The sequence below is a fragment of the Triticum dicoccoides genome, chromosome 7A (assembly GCF_002162155.2).
Source record: "Triticum dicoccoides isolate Atlit2015 ecotype Zavitan chromosome 7A, WEW_v2.0, whole genome shotgun sequence".
NCBI lineage: Eukaryota > Viridiplantae > Streptophyta > Magnoliopsida > Poales > Poaceae > Triticum > Triticum dicoccoides.
In genome coordinates this window covers 46,832,371-46,847,304 of record NC_041392.1, presented here as the reverse complement: position 1 = coordinate 46,847,304, position 14,934 = coordinate 46,832,371, and the positions used below count along the sequence as shown (strand labels likewise).

At 43.4% G+C, this 14,934-nt stretch overlaps 1 protein-coding gene across 1 annotated transcript in view; it reads left to right on the top strand.

Annotated features, from left to right (window-relative positions):
- LOC119333033 overlaps nucleotides 1–14,660 on the top strand; it is a 41,721-nt gene extending 27,061 nt beyond the window's left edge. Inside the window, exon 3 of the mRNA XM_037606074.1 lies at nucleotides 14,348–14,660. Within this exon, the coding sequence (XP_037461971.1) occupies nucleotides 14,348–14,660 (313 nt within the window). The remainder of the gene's footprint in view (nucleotides 1–14,347) is intronic.
- Nucleotides 14,661–14,934: the final 274 nt, after the last annotated feature.

Below are 14,934 nucleotides of genomic sequence, written 5' to 3'. Positions count from 1 at the left end.
TTACCCTTTGAATTATCACCAAAAGTGACATATTTTCGAGGGCCGTCTTTTTCAGCAAGCTCATGGAACATATCTTCATCTCCGGTCATATGATCAGTACATCCACTATCAAGGACCCATTCCTTTCCTCCAGCCATGTAGCCGCGAAGATTTTCCATAAGACCAAAATGCCTCATTGCATCATCAAGATCATAGTCACTATCACCATCTTCATCATAGTATCCATGTTCAACATCATCTTGTGATTGATCAATTCCTAGAGAGGGTAATTCATTAGATAAACTAGACATCAACCCGTGCCACTACACGGGCTAGTTATTTTGGAAAACACATGAAAATAGAAGTATTGATAGCATTTATGGAATGTTAAATTTCTTATGAATTTGAAACAGGGAAAAAAATTATAAATCCACCTAAGACATATTACGCTTGAAGACACAACATATAATTTCTTCATGGTAAATATAATTCAATTTGTCAAGAACACTATTACCGAGACAAATAGATTGGTTGCGTGCATGCCAGAATGGTCATAGTGGAGAACTTGACACATAACCAATCCTTGTGAAAATAGGTTAAAAATTCCTTGACCAAGTTACATATACTTCGGTCATCGAACTGTAAATATAATAACTAGATATGTGTACTATTTCATGAATTTAGACACATTCTGCCCGTGAAATTGAAAACAAAATACTCTTGCCAGATTTCTTTCTTGGGTATATGGGATGAATCGCATGAAGTTGGCAAATTGGCAAGTTTGTTTATAACATGAATGTGGAGGACCCTAAACCTTAGTCGACCATCTATGAATTGAGTGGAACGATGACAATGACAATAGATAAGAAAGGAAAGAAAAAATTTGAAAACATTATATGACATTGATTTTAACATGTGCGCGCCCACAAACACAGAGTGAAACGTATATAATTATTTTTTTGCTACACAAATGTGCATCGATAATGAAAATCTGGAGAAAAAATTCAGACTTGGAGAGTCACAAAAAAGATTACCTGCAATTTTTTGATATAGCTATGCATATATGTAGTATTCCATGTAGAACAATATTAAGATCTGGGCCTGATAGCAGCCTTCGAGTCGCAGTTTCAAATGGTATAAGAACCACAAAGGCAGTCAAGCACTTCTAGCATGTACGTCTTCAATTTCCAACATGCCTTTTATTGCACATACTGCAATACAATAAAAAATATTAATGGGACGTGTTAAGGAAGATTTTTCAAGTCATGGTATCTAGTCAAAGAGCTTCCAGATGGTATATATACGCTACCAAATCTATATTTACTGTAGCCTTTTGAAGTGTTGAATAGGGGCATGACCACAGATGAATATCTAAAAGTCAGTTAATATATGCAGATATACATTCTTATGATGTTTTCTTACCCCTTTGGATGGAGATATGAGTTATGACCATAGGTAGCAAGTGTCCCGGTACATAAGTAATTAATCTCAGCTGCAAAATATTGAATTGAAAGATGATTCAGTGTTGTAGCATACACAACATGTGATTCAATTTAAATTAGTTCATGCCTTTAAATTGATCTTTTAGTCAAGCAATCAACAACATCAAGTATCATGGGGAGAAAGAAAACATCCGATGGATACTGCTACTAATTTTATGAAAGTAGTACTCTAACAAACCACCAATACATAAAAATTGGTCATAGAGAGTAGCCTCACCAAGTCGACATGCACGTCAAATATGATCTCAGGTGCACTATCATCATAGCACAAACCGGTTATGAGTTATGACCATCTAACTAAGTATCATTAAGCATATGAGACGATTGCATACCTCAACATCTTCGTATGGAAATTCTGATTTATCTGGCCTATTGAACTGGACATACAGAAGCAACCCGTGTTGTGTGGCAGAACAACATCCCCAGGTTGCGTCCATGGCCATGCCGATGGAGAGTGCTGGGCCGCCAGTAGTATTGCTGCCTACAGCCTGTGGCCTAACCGACCGGCCGCCCGGGCTTTTGGACATGGATTAATCACTGATGATCTGATAGATCCGTTTTTCTCCCTGTCGACAATGGTATTGCCAATTATGTACCCGTGTCCCCAGCCTCAATATAATCTCCGTTGCTCCTACAATGGCGGCCAGCAGTTACAGATGGATGATGCTGATCATGGTGCATGACGTCGTTGGAGAACAGAAGTAAGAAGAGAGAGCGCCCATGGATAAATAATAAAAATCAATAGACCCTGGATGGCGATCCCTCATCATTATAAGCCATCTAGTGTTCCAGAACGGATCAAGGCGGCTGATGAGGCAATCAATAGACCATGTGTTCTTCTTCTCAGATGAAATTCAACACATGTGGGAGAAGCCAACGATATAGCAGGAAGAAATTAGAGGAGGATCGGGGAGGCGCCAAATCAGAGGAGGATCGGGGAGGCGCCATTTGCCGCCGATCGAACTCGCTGCCACCAGTTTGCTAGGGATCGTGGGTTGGGAGGGTAGCAGCGAGGCGAGCTATGCGTGAGGGATAACAGAATAGGGATCGTAGACTCTTTTTTTTGGGGTGCAGAGTCCTTTTTTTTTCAGGTCCAGTCTTGATTTTAACTGTACGGCTCAAAACAATTATGGTACAATCCAAAGAGGCCCGAGGGAGGAGACTGGGTTGAGGGCCAACCGGTTTGATTTTGAGAGATTTTTTTGTATAGTTTTTTTAGAGATCGGTAGAGGGATTTTTTTTCTTGAAGGTGGGATAGATTGTTAGGACTCTTTGAGGCACTTCATCCAATGGCTGAAGATTTATAATTTCCAGATCTAACGGACTATTTATTTGTTTTCTAGGATTAACGTGGAGGGTTGATTAGTGCTTCCAATTAGTAAATATAAGATGATCATCACAATGGTTACCTTTATGAATTCTAATAGCTTCGGATATGATATCGCTAATGATTCCAACATTTCCTTTAGAACGCATGAGATTGGTAAGCTCAAATAGACAGTCACCAAAACTAGGATCACTAGAGTTCATCTGACTCAAAGCAATAGTCTTATGGAGAATTTCATCTAAATTTTTCAAGGAATAATCTGGAAATCGTTCCTCAAGAAATTTCCATATAGTATAGGCACAATCAAGAGTAGGCAAACTAGCAATCAAATTTTTGGGCAATCCTCTTATGATAAGATTGATGGTTCTAAGATTGCGAATCATGTCAAGATCTTCTTCGGGTGTGAGATGCAAGGGATCAATATGAGGTACACAAGGGATAGTAATGTACTTGTTCAAGTGATATTCATTGAAAATCTCAAGCATTTCATTTTTCCACTCATGAAAATACTCCTCATCAAGAATAGGCACTCTATGTCTAAGACTACCCAAAGTAGACACATCCATCTTCCTTCAAAGGTGTTTAAACCAAGGCAATGGAGACCAAAGCTCTGATACCAATTGAAAGGATCGAAAAGAGGTGTCTAGAGGGGGGGTGATTAGACACTAAGTGCCAAAAGTTGCAGTTCTTAATATTCTTAAGTTTAAGTGGAGTTTAAGGACAAGTTTAACAAACACAATACATATCAAGCAAGTATGCAATGAGTATATGAGCAGCGGAAAGTAAAGCATGCAACTTGCAAGAATGTAAAGAGAAGGGTTTGGAGTATTCAAACGCAATTGGAGACACGGATGTTTTTGTCGTGGTTCCGATAGGTGGTGTTATCGTACATCCACGTTGATGGAGACTTCAACCCACGGAGGCTAACGGTTGCGCGAGTCCACGGAGGGCTCCACCCACGAATGGTCCACGAAGAAGCAACCTTGTCTATTCCATCATGGCCGTCGCCCACGAAGGACTTGCCTCACTAGCGGTAGATCTTCACGAAGTAGGCGATCTCCTTGCCCTTACAAACTCCTTGGTTCAACTCCACAATCTTGTTGGAGGCTCCCAAGTGACACCTAGCCAATCTAGGAGACACCACTCTCCAAGAAGTAACAAATGGTGTGTTGATGATGAACTCCTTGCTCTTGTGCTTCAAATGATAGTCTCCCCAACACTCAACTCTCTCTCACAGGATTTGGATTTGGTGGAAAGAAGATTTGAGTGGAAAGCAACTTGGGGAAGGCTAGAGATCAAGATTCATATGGTTGGAATGGAATATCTTGACCTCAACACATGAGTAGGTAGTTCTCTCTCAGAAAATGTGTATTGGAAGTGTAAGTATGTTCTGATGTCTCTCTCCATGAATGAAGAGTGGGTGGAGGGGTATATATAGCCTCCACACAAAATCTAACCGTTACACACAATTTGCCAAACTCGGTGGGACCGAATGGTTAAACTCGGTCGGACCGGTTGAGCAAACCTAGTGACCATTAGAAATTTCGATGGGACTGAGATGCAAGTCGGTAGGACCGATATGGTTAGGGTTAGGGCATAACGTAATCTTGGTGTGACCGATTACACAAACTCGGTGGGACCGATTTTGGTAATAAGCTAACAGAGTTGGTCAGGCAAACTCGGTGAGACCGATTACACAAACTCGGTGGGACCGATTTTGGTAATAAGCTAACCAGAGGGTTTGCATTGTAATCTCGGTATTACCGATTGCTCAAACTCGGTGAGACCGATTTTGGTAATGGACATACACAGAGAGATTACAATCCCATCTCGGTGAGACCGAGATCCCTATCGATGAAACCGATTTGCTAGGGTTTGTGGCAGTGGCTATGACATCTGAAACTCGGTGGCGCCGGATAGAAAGAATCGGTGGGGCCAATTTTGACTTTTGGTCTAGGTCATATGTGGATTTGGGAAGGTAGTTGAGGGTTTTGGAGCATATCACTAAGCACTTTGAGCAAGCAAGTCATTAAGCAACACCTCATCCTCTCTTGATAGTATTGGCTTTTCCTATAGACTCAATGTGATGTTGGATCACTAAAATAGAAAATGTAGAGTCTTGATCTTGAAGCTTGAGCCAATTCTTTGTCCTTAGCATCTTGAAGGGGTTCCACATCCTCTAGTCCATGCCACTCCATTGTTGAACTTATCTGAAACATACTAGGTAAAAGTGTTAGTCCAACAAGAGATATGTTGACATTAATTACCAAAACCACCCAGGGAGCACTTGTGCTTTCAATAGCCCATTTCTCATTACTGATGGGCCATTTTCTCAGCCAGCCGAATGAAAGCTCTCCTCGTCTTGAAAGATTTGCAGCCCAACAGGCCTGACAAAGCGACTTACTTGGCAAATCACAAAAAAACTGGGCTGTGGCGTGGACCCAGCTGTCAGCCTCTCCACGTACAGTACTCTTCCGATGGAATGTCGTTAACCACGTTGACCACGCCGCCCCGAGAGCACCAAGGCGGTGGACGACGGCGAGGCCTAGGAAGGGGACGACACGGAGCCGGGGAAGACGCGGCAGTGGATGCCCACGCGGAGAGGATTACGAGGGTTCACTGGTTCGGCTGCGGTGTGAGGCTGCCATCGCCGCAGAATAACAGGGGGAGTGGGTGAGTGGAGGGATGGCCTGGCCAGCGGTGGGAGTAGTATGGGGACGGTGAGGCCTCCGCGGCAGCACAGCCGTCCATGGGAGGTAGGAGCATGCGGCACGACCGGCGCTGCTTTGGGCGGCTGGGGCAAGAAGACCAGAGGTTGAAGAAGCACTACGGCCGTTGGATGGACATCGTTGACCACGCCGCGCCGAGAGCACCAGGGCGGTGGACGACGGCGAGGCCTACGAAGGGAACGACACGGAGCCGGGGAAGACACGGCAGTGGCTTCCCACGCGATGGAGAGTACGAGGGTTGACTGGTTCGGCTGCCGTCGCCAGAAAATAACAGGAGGTGTGGGTGAGTAGAGGGATAGACAGGCCAGGGATGCGAGTATGATGGGGCCGTGAGGCCTTCCCGGCAGCACTGCCGGCCACGGGAGGCAGGAGCAGGCGGTTCCGACGGTGCTGGTTTGGGCGGCTGGGGCAAGAGGATCGGAGACTGAAGAAGCATGATTGCCGTTAGATTGACATCTAACGGTCTAACGCTGGTAGAGTCAATTGTTGACTAAGTTTCTTTTTTGAGAAACCTTGTTTACGCATGAACTTAGTAGGCCCACAAGTCAGCCTCCAAATCTGTGGCAGACAACATAAAGCCCATTTGTTATTTTTTATAATTTGCAGCCCATTTGCTAATTATTAAGTAATTTATTACAGCCTATTTTCTGCCCAGGACCACGGACAAAAAGTCCAAGCTTATTTTGCATATTGTATTGGATGAAATAACTGTTTGACTCAGAGTGTATCCAACCTACTAAATTCGAAGATCACGACATTTCTAAATCATAATCATATATAAAGGTGGAATAAATCTTTGTTGTGGTTTTGAAGAAATAAATAACAAAACGTATAGTTATCTGTGGATATTCGTAATGGAATACAAATTGGATTTGAATTTAGTTTGCCAGGTCCCAGGGAAAACGTGAATGCAAATTCTCCCAAGTTTTGAACGAAGCGGCTAAACACCCACTATAATTTGTGGGCTGCCCGAAGCAAGTGTTTGCGAGATGGAAATTACTTTACACTGCTGTCGATAGGGGTAGACTAGTAACTTCAATCAGACGTGACACGACGGCCTCTGAGCCCATTCAGACACGGTGGGCGCCAAACGTGGGCGGCAAAACTCATTTGATTCAAGACCGTATGAAAAACCTCTATTTCTCCCTCCATTCCCCATTCATACACGGTGGGCGGCAAAACAAAATCTCCTCATCTGAAATAGATGTAGGCTAATATTTTAAATAGGGGCAGATGTGTAACTTCCATCAGACGTGACACAACCGCCCTACCTGTCAGCCCCGTTCATACACCGTGGGTGGCAAAACACCCTCTCCTCGCCTTAAATAGTTACCGGCAAATATTTGGGAGATGCTAGATTACCGCCCTATCCCCAACCGACGCGATGTCCGAAATTTTAAACGGGGAGTAAGTTCGTAACTTTCCCCCATTTCAGAGAAGCGCGTCCCAAAGTTTGAGATCCCCCTCCCCTCCATTTCCCCATTCATACACCGGCGGCGGCACGACAACCTTCGCACTGCGGCCAGCCTCCTCCGTCCGCCACCCCATCCTCCACCTTGCCGGAGCCGCTACCCCTACCCCGTCGTCCACTGCAAGAGAAGGACGTCTCTCATCCACGGCGCTGGACCAGGATCCTTTCATCGCCTCCTCTCGCTTCATTGGCACCGTCATCCACCTTGCTGTTGCCGCTCCTACGACCGCCTCGTCCACGGCAACAGGATATATCCCCCAACCCGGCCGTCTGCCGTCTAAAGTATTCTTCCCCGCCGCCGACAGCCATCGCACCCGCAACGTATTAGCATAGGCCTACACGGCGTCGCAAGAGAGCTGGTACTCTTCCATATGTGCTTAAGTTATTGATCTCACCTGGAAAATAGATCGTAATTTGTTTACTATACTTTTCTTGTCCGTACCAAATCGTAGTGGCTAGTTGAAAGCAAACATTGGTTGCGAAGTAGCTTTGTCCGGTTTGCACCTTCAGATCTGCCATGGCACGGGCACTATACTCGTAAAGCTTATGGTTTCCCCCTCCCCTTTATATTCACTACCATCATCGTAGGTGCTTCGTGTCGTGCTAGCACTGCTCCTCAAGACCTCAACCCAAAGCTTACGTGTTGAAATACGAATCTGATATGATGCGCATATCACTAAAATAGAGAATGTTTAATTGGTCACCTAATGTTCCTATATTCGTTTCAAAAAGCATGTGCGCCACCCACTGGTCCAGTTAGTTCCACTTTCCTTATTTTTCTCTTGATGCTTAGGGTTTTCCCATTTTATCTACTCTACTATGATCTGCATAGGTGCTTTCTGTCGTACTAGCATTACTCCAACCTTCAAGCTAAACAACACAACACTCAGAATTCGAAAGCTTAGTTGTTCAAATATGATTGTGATATGATACTAATATTAGTTAACCGACACATTTAATTGGTTAGCTAAAGGTCCCACTTGAGTTTCCAAATGCATGTCGCGACATATAGAGAGACAGCATAATTGCATTTCTTTGTCACTTGTTGACCATACTTTCTTGTCCATACCAAATCTTAGTTGTTATTTCAAAGCAAACATCGGTTGCTAACTACCCTTTGCGCGGTTTGCAGCTTCAGATCTGCCATCCCACTGCCACGATCAACAATGTACTCATCATGCTTATGTTTTGCCCATTTTATGATGACCACAATCAACCTACATGGTTCGTGTCGTAATAGCACTGCTCCACCCATCGAGCTAAACAAGCTTAGTTGTACAAATTCATATATGATATTATTGCTGATATTAGTAAAACTAAGAGATGTTTAATTGGTTAGCTAAATGTTCCTACTTTAGTTTCGAAATGGATGTGAGCCACATATGGAGAGACCGGGAAGAATAGTATTTCTCTGTGCGCTCTGGTTCGTCATGGGTGGCCAACCGACATTGTATTAAAAGACTTGTAATATCTTCAATCTGCTTGCTCTTCTGCTCTTATTTAAGATGATACTCTTCTCTTGTGGTCGACTGGTCAGGTCGAGTTGTTCTCCCTTAGTATATTTTGAATCTGTCAGGTCAGGTCGACTTGTTCTTCTTTACTATATGTTGAAGCTATCATCTGCGAATTGTCATCACTTCTGGAGCTCTCATATTTTGAGTAGTAGGCCACATTATATTAATGCACACAACAAATTACAGCATGCATGGCATTTTTTAAAAGAATTGCAGAGATAGCACAAAGGGGTTTACAGGGAGGCAGTATTGGATTAGAATCACTTCTGCATTACAAAGAAAATCTCACTTGTTTTTATGTTTTCATGCATGTCAGATATTGAACATTATCAAAATGAATATGAGACTGGGCGCGCGAGAAGAATATTGCGAAACGATCCACTGCCTAACAAACTTGGCATGGTGGAGGATGGCCTATCTTATTCACCCATCAAGGTGCTTGCTCTAACTTTGCAAAGTTGTATTGGTCGCACATATTTTGCTTCTGACCTCTTGCATTACTTCTACTTTGTTACACCATCTGCTTAGTTTAAGCATCATATATGAGTATATGACATACCTATCCATTTTCTGTACCTATTCCATGTGTCGTCACACTATGTTTTTCCAGTCAAATGTTGTTCTTTCGTAATAGGTGTCCAAAAGGAAGAGGGTGAGTGCAGGTCGTCAAGGAGTACAAACTAGGTATTTGGAAAAGGTAGTGATACCTATTAAATCAGATAGATTAGTAGCCACAGAAAACACAGGCCCAACTGTACCACACTTTACCCCTACTCCAGTGGCCAACCCTCTATTAGAACTGCTGGGAGCCAAGCGTCAGGTACTGTCTATGATATCAATTCAAAATTTGAACTCCTAAATTTCTGCTTGTGCCTTACCTTCTCTCTTGTATGAAAACTAATTTAAGATGAATCTCCTTGCTCAAAGGATCATACGATCTCAAAACAATAACGGGCTCTGCATTGCTCTTGTTAGTACCTCTCTCCCTTTTGCCTTGTAATGTTGTACTTAATTAATTGCTATTTGATTATGTATCATCAGTCTGCACCTGAGCTTCATTATCCTCTGTTTCTTCCAATATTATTTGATCTATATTTACTCTTTGCAAAATGTAGAATAATGGCAACGCTTATAAAGAATTTTCTTTGGGGAATTTATTGAATTATCCTTCCATCAACATGGAGAAGGGATTTGTCCAGCCCGTGTTAACATGTAATGTAAGTTCATCCTTCTCAAACCTTCAAACTTTGTTCTAGTATAGATTAGGATAGGCATCATTTCCTCCACTGTTGTTTGCTTTGCTGTTTACATCTGATTGGATGTTTGCAACAACTACCAGTTTCAAATTGTAATTGTGAAAACATGTTCCTTATGCAGAACAGATCCATCTATTTGCTTATATAATTGTGAAACCTGTTACGTGTGTCCTTGTTTCTCTTTCAGACTCGTATCTCTTTCGCCAGGCAGAACTTTAGGGAAGATAGTGAGCCAAACCATCTTGAGGACAGTGAGATGACCCCAAGGTCCTGTCTTGATGAAGACAGTGAGTTGAAGCTACTCACCAGCAGGTGTGAGACAACCTCTGTGCAGTCGTTGCCTCAATCAGTTCGACTTCTTCAGTCTCAACTTAAAGCAGAAAGGCTTGCTTCAGCTCAGCTCCGACTTGAAGTCAAAGATGCAATGAAGATGTCATAGGACTGCCGTGCGCACCATCATGCCTTAAATCTAGTGTTGATGCATCTATCGTTGACACAGCTGAGGTCTACTCAACTTCTTCAGCTGTTTGGGGGGCCCGACCTGGCCAGGCCTAGTGCCTTCTGAAGTGCTCTCCGTTTTGTATATTCTTTTGTCGGTGCGTTTATTTGCACTGGTGGCGAACTTTGATGCCCAGTGGATGTAATATGTTTGATAGCCGTGATAGCCTAGCGTAAGTTGCTTGCTTATTTAATTCCTTGTTGTCTTGTTTATTTGTTTTCTTCTAGTCATTGCAGTTCTTTTTCCGTGGTTTGCTAGTGGCTGCATTAACCTATTTTTTAAAACTAGGCCACAATAACCATGGGCTAATATTTACTATAGTGACATTGGGCCTCCTACGGGCCATAGAAACAGTGGGCCTTCTACGGCCCGTAGAGACAATGGGCCTTCTATGGGCTGTAGAGACAATGGGCCTTCTACGGGCCGTAGAAACAATGGGCCTTATACGGGTCGTATCATCAATGGGCCTTATACGGGCAGTATGATCGATGGCCAAACATGGGCCAATAACAGGCAGCATTATGGCCGTAAACGGGCTAGAGTTGGAATCGTCCGTTCATTGGCCGACCATAACGGGCCATCGTTAATAGGCCGTATTTGATGACGCTATGAAAACGGCCCAACATTTTAACGGACCACAAACGGGCCGACTGTAACCACGGGCTGAATTTGGCCCACAAGCAGAAAATGACAGCAACGGGCCGTAAGTAAACAAATGCTGGAAATGAGCCCAAGAATAAATGGGCTCTAAGAAGTCCGAAAGATAACATGGGCTGGAAACGGCCCAACGGAATAACGGGCCGTTAATGGGTATAAAGTGATACACTGTTCATCACGGGCCAGTTTCACCACGGGTCGTTAATGGGTGTAAAGTGATACACTGTTCATTATGGGCCAGTTTCACCACGGGCCGTTAGTAGGCCAAGAGTTACATAAGGCCTCATATGGGCCGAAAGACATCATGGGCCATACATGGACCAGAAGTAAAAACGGGCTGGAATCATATTGGATGGCTCAGATGACGCTACTGGGCCTAATTCAGATAGGGCATAACGGGCCTTGGGTTAGCGGGCTGTAAATGGGCTATATTCGAACAGGACGCTAACAACTTTCCATGGCTGGCCCGCCAGCTTTTGACCAAGTCAAACGGGCCGGCCTTTACACAGGAATGGGCCTCTATTGGGCCGTGCCACGTGTTGACGTATCATAGGCGCCTATCTGACCCACTGACGAGCTGACACGTGTTTCGTCCGGCCAATAAGAATTTTACACGTGGAAATTTCCCATTGGTCGGGGCTGTTAACGGGTTACCGGATCCAAAACCCGACCCGATAGCTTAACGGCGTTCCATTACGGTGGATGCCACGTGTCGGTCACCCTTGACGAAAGCACTTCTGTGACGCGCGATTTATCGTCATGGAAGTGGACACTTCCGTGATGATAATTTTGGTAATGTCATGGAACACTTCTATCACAGCACATTGACTATCTTGATTATGTCATAAATTTGTCATGGATGTACATGCATGACAAAAAAAGCGACCTACTATGACAAACACGTATCATCACGGAAGTGTATTTTTTTGTAGTGATACTGCTTGTGCATCCAATCCCTTAAACCCCAAAGTTATTCCAGATGAGTCCACCATACCTTCCTATATGCGGTATCTACCTGCCGTTCCAAGTAAATTTGTATGTGCCAAACTCTAAACCTTCAAATAAATATTCTGTTTTGTATGCTCGAATAGCTCATGTATCAACCAAGGCTGCCCTTATCTTCCATGTTAGGCGGGTTATTCTCAAGAGGAGTGGACTCCGCTCCTCACTCACGAGAAAATGGCTGGTCACCGGGATGCCCAGTCCCATGCTTTATGCAAACTAAATGAAAATTAATTGCAAACAAAACTCCCCCTGGGACCTGATGTATGTTGGAGGCACTCGTTGTTTCGAGCAAGCCATGGATTGATGCTTGTTGGTGGAGGGGGAGTATAAACTTTACCATTCTATTTGGGAACCGCCTATAATGTGTGTGACATGGAACATATCGCCATCTCTTAGTTGTTATGTTGACAATGAAAGTATACCGCTCAAAATATAATTTATCTCTATTTCAAAACCGAGCTCTAGCACCTCTACAAATCCCTGCTTCCCGCTGCGAAGGGCCTATCCATTTACTTTCATGTTGAGTCATCACCCTCTTATTAAAAAGCATTTGCTGGAGAGCACAGCTGTCATTTGCATTCATCATTGTTAATTTATATTGGGTATGACTATGATTGGATCTCTTTTACCATGAATTACAATGTCTAGTCAGTCCTTGATCTTTAAAGGTGCTCTGCATTTATGTTTTGCGGTCTCAGAAAGGGCTAACGAGATACCATCTTGTTATATCATATTATGATTGTTTTGAGGAAGTGTTGTCAACCGAGATTTATTATTATGGCTCGCTAGTTGATTATGCTATTGATATGAGTAGTTGTGAGACCCAAGAATTATTGCAAATGTGGTTAGTTATAATCTTTGCTGAAAACCTGAATGTTGGCTTTACATATTTACAACAACAAGAGCAAATAGAGTTTGTAAAAGTTTTTCTTTCTTTCTTTCAGTTTGTCAACTGAATTGCTTGAGGACAAGCAAGGGTTTAAGCTTGGGGGAGTTGATACATCTCCGTCGTATCTACTTTTCCAAACACTTTTTCCCTTGCTTTGGACTCTAACTTGTATGATTTGAATGGAACTAACCCGGACTGACGCTATTTTCAGCAGAATTGCCATGATGTTGTTTTATGTGCAGAAAACAAAAGTTCTCGGAATGACTTGAAACTCCACGGGATGTCTTAAAAAAATAAAAAAAATCCTCACCAAAGATGAAGTCCAGGGGGCCCACACCCTGTCCACGAGGGTGGGGGGCGCGCCCCCTACCTCGTGGGCCCCCTGAGGCTCCTCCGACGCCAACTCCAACTCTATATATTGGCTTTCAGAGAGAAAAAAATAGGAGAGAAGAAATCATCACGTTTTACGATACGGAGCCGCCACCAAGCCCTAAAACCTCTTGGGAGTGCTGATCTGGAGTCCGTTCGGGGCTCCGGAGAGAGGGATTCGTCGTCGTCGTCATCATCAACCATCCTCCATCACCAATTTCATGATGCTCACCGCCGTGCGTGAGTAATTCCATCGTAGGCTTGCTGGACGGTGATGGGTTGGATGAGATTTATCATGTAATCGAGTTAGTTTTGTTAGGGTTTGATCCCTAGTATCCACTATGTTCTTAGATTAATGTTGCTATGACTTTGCTATGCTTAATGCTTGTCACTAGGGCCTGAGTGCCATGATTTCAGATCTGAACCTATTATGTTTTCATAAATATATGTGTGTTCTTGATCCTATCTTGCAAGTCTATAGTCACCTATTATGTGTTATGATCCGACAACCCCGAAGTGACAATAATCGGGATACTTCTCGGTGATGACCATAGTTTGAGGAGTTCATGTATTCACTATGCGCTAATGCTTTGTTCCGGTTCTCTATTAAAAGGAGGCCTTAATATCCCTTAGTTTCCGATAGGACCCCGCTGCCACGGGAGGGTAGGACAAAAGATGTCATGCAAGTTCTTTTCCATAAGCACGTATGACTATATACGGAATACATGCCTACATTACATTGATGAATTGGAGCTAGTTCTGTGTCACCCTATGTTATGACTGTTACATGATGAACCGCATCCGGCATAATTATCCATCACTGATTCGGTGCCTACGAGTTTTCCATATACTGGTTTACACTTATTTACTTTCCCTTTGCTACTATTACAATCACTACAAAATACCAAAAATATTTACTATTGCTTGCACTACTCTTTTTTTACCATTACCACCACTATCATATTACTGTGCTATTAAACACTTTGCTGCAGATACTAAGTTTCCAGGTGTGGTTGAATTGACAACTCAGCTGCTAATACTTGAGAATATTCTTTGGCTCCCCTTGTGTCAAATCAATAAATTTGGGTTGAATACTCTACCCTCGAAAACTGTTGCGATCCCCTATACTTGTGGGTTATCACACCACCAATGACTGTGTCAATTTAGATGTTTGGGTATTGCAGGACTATGATGCTGAGACGTGGGGCTTTCAGTACCGGATTAACTTGTCAGCAATGGAGGCATTGCCACCACTTGATATGAGCATTAAACATCCCCCTAGGATGGCCCTGATCAACGAGCGTGAACTGTTGATCGAGCAGTGTGTTAGCCGTCTGTTGCATTGTGACATTGCTGGTGCGTTTTTAGGAAATGTGAGCAACGAAGATCCTTTGAGCCGCTTTATGTTAACTATGCATCGCCTCCAAGAGATCATAATTTCACTTCCATTGTTTGAGGGGTAGGAAGAAGATGCCGTGAACAAGGAGCTTCCATTCGTCATAGTACTGTAAGATGCCAGGCTCCATCTTAATGATTTGGACTAGTTGTTTGCTGTGCTTATGGAGTATCTATGCTATACGGACTTTTTAGTACTAGTAGAACCGAACATTTTGTTGGGGAACGTAGTAATTTCAAAAAAATTCCTATGCGCACGCAAGATCATGGTGATGCATAGCAACGAGAGGGGAGAGTGTTGTCCACGTACCCTCATAGGCCGAAAGCGGAAGCTTTAGCACA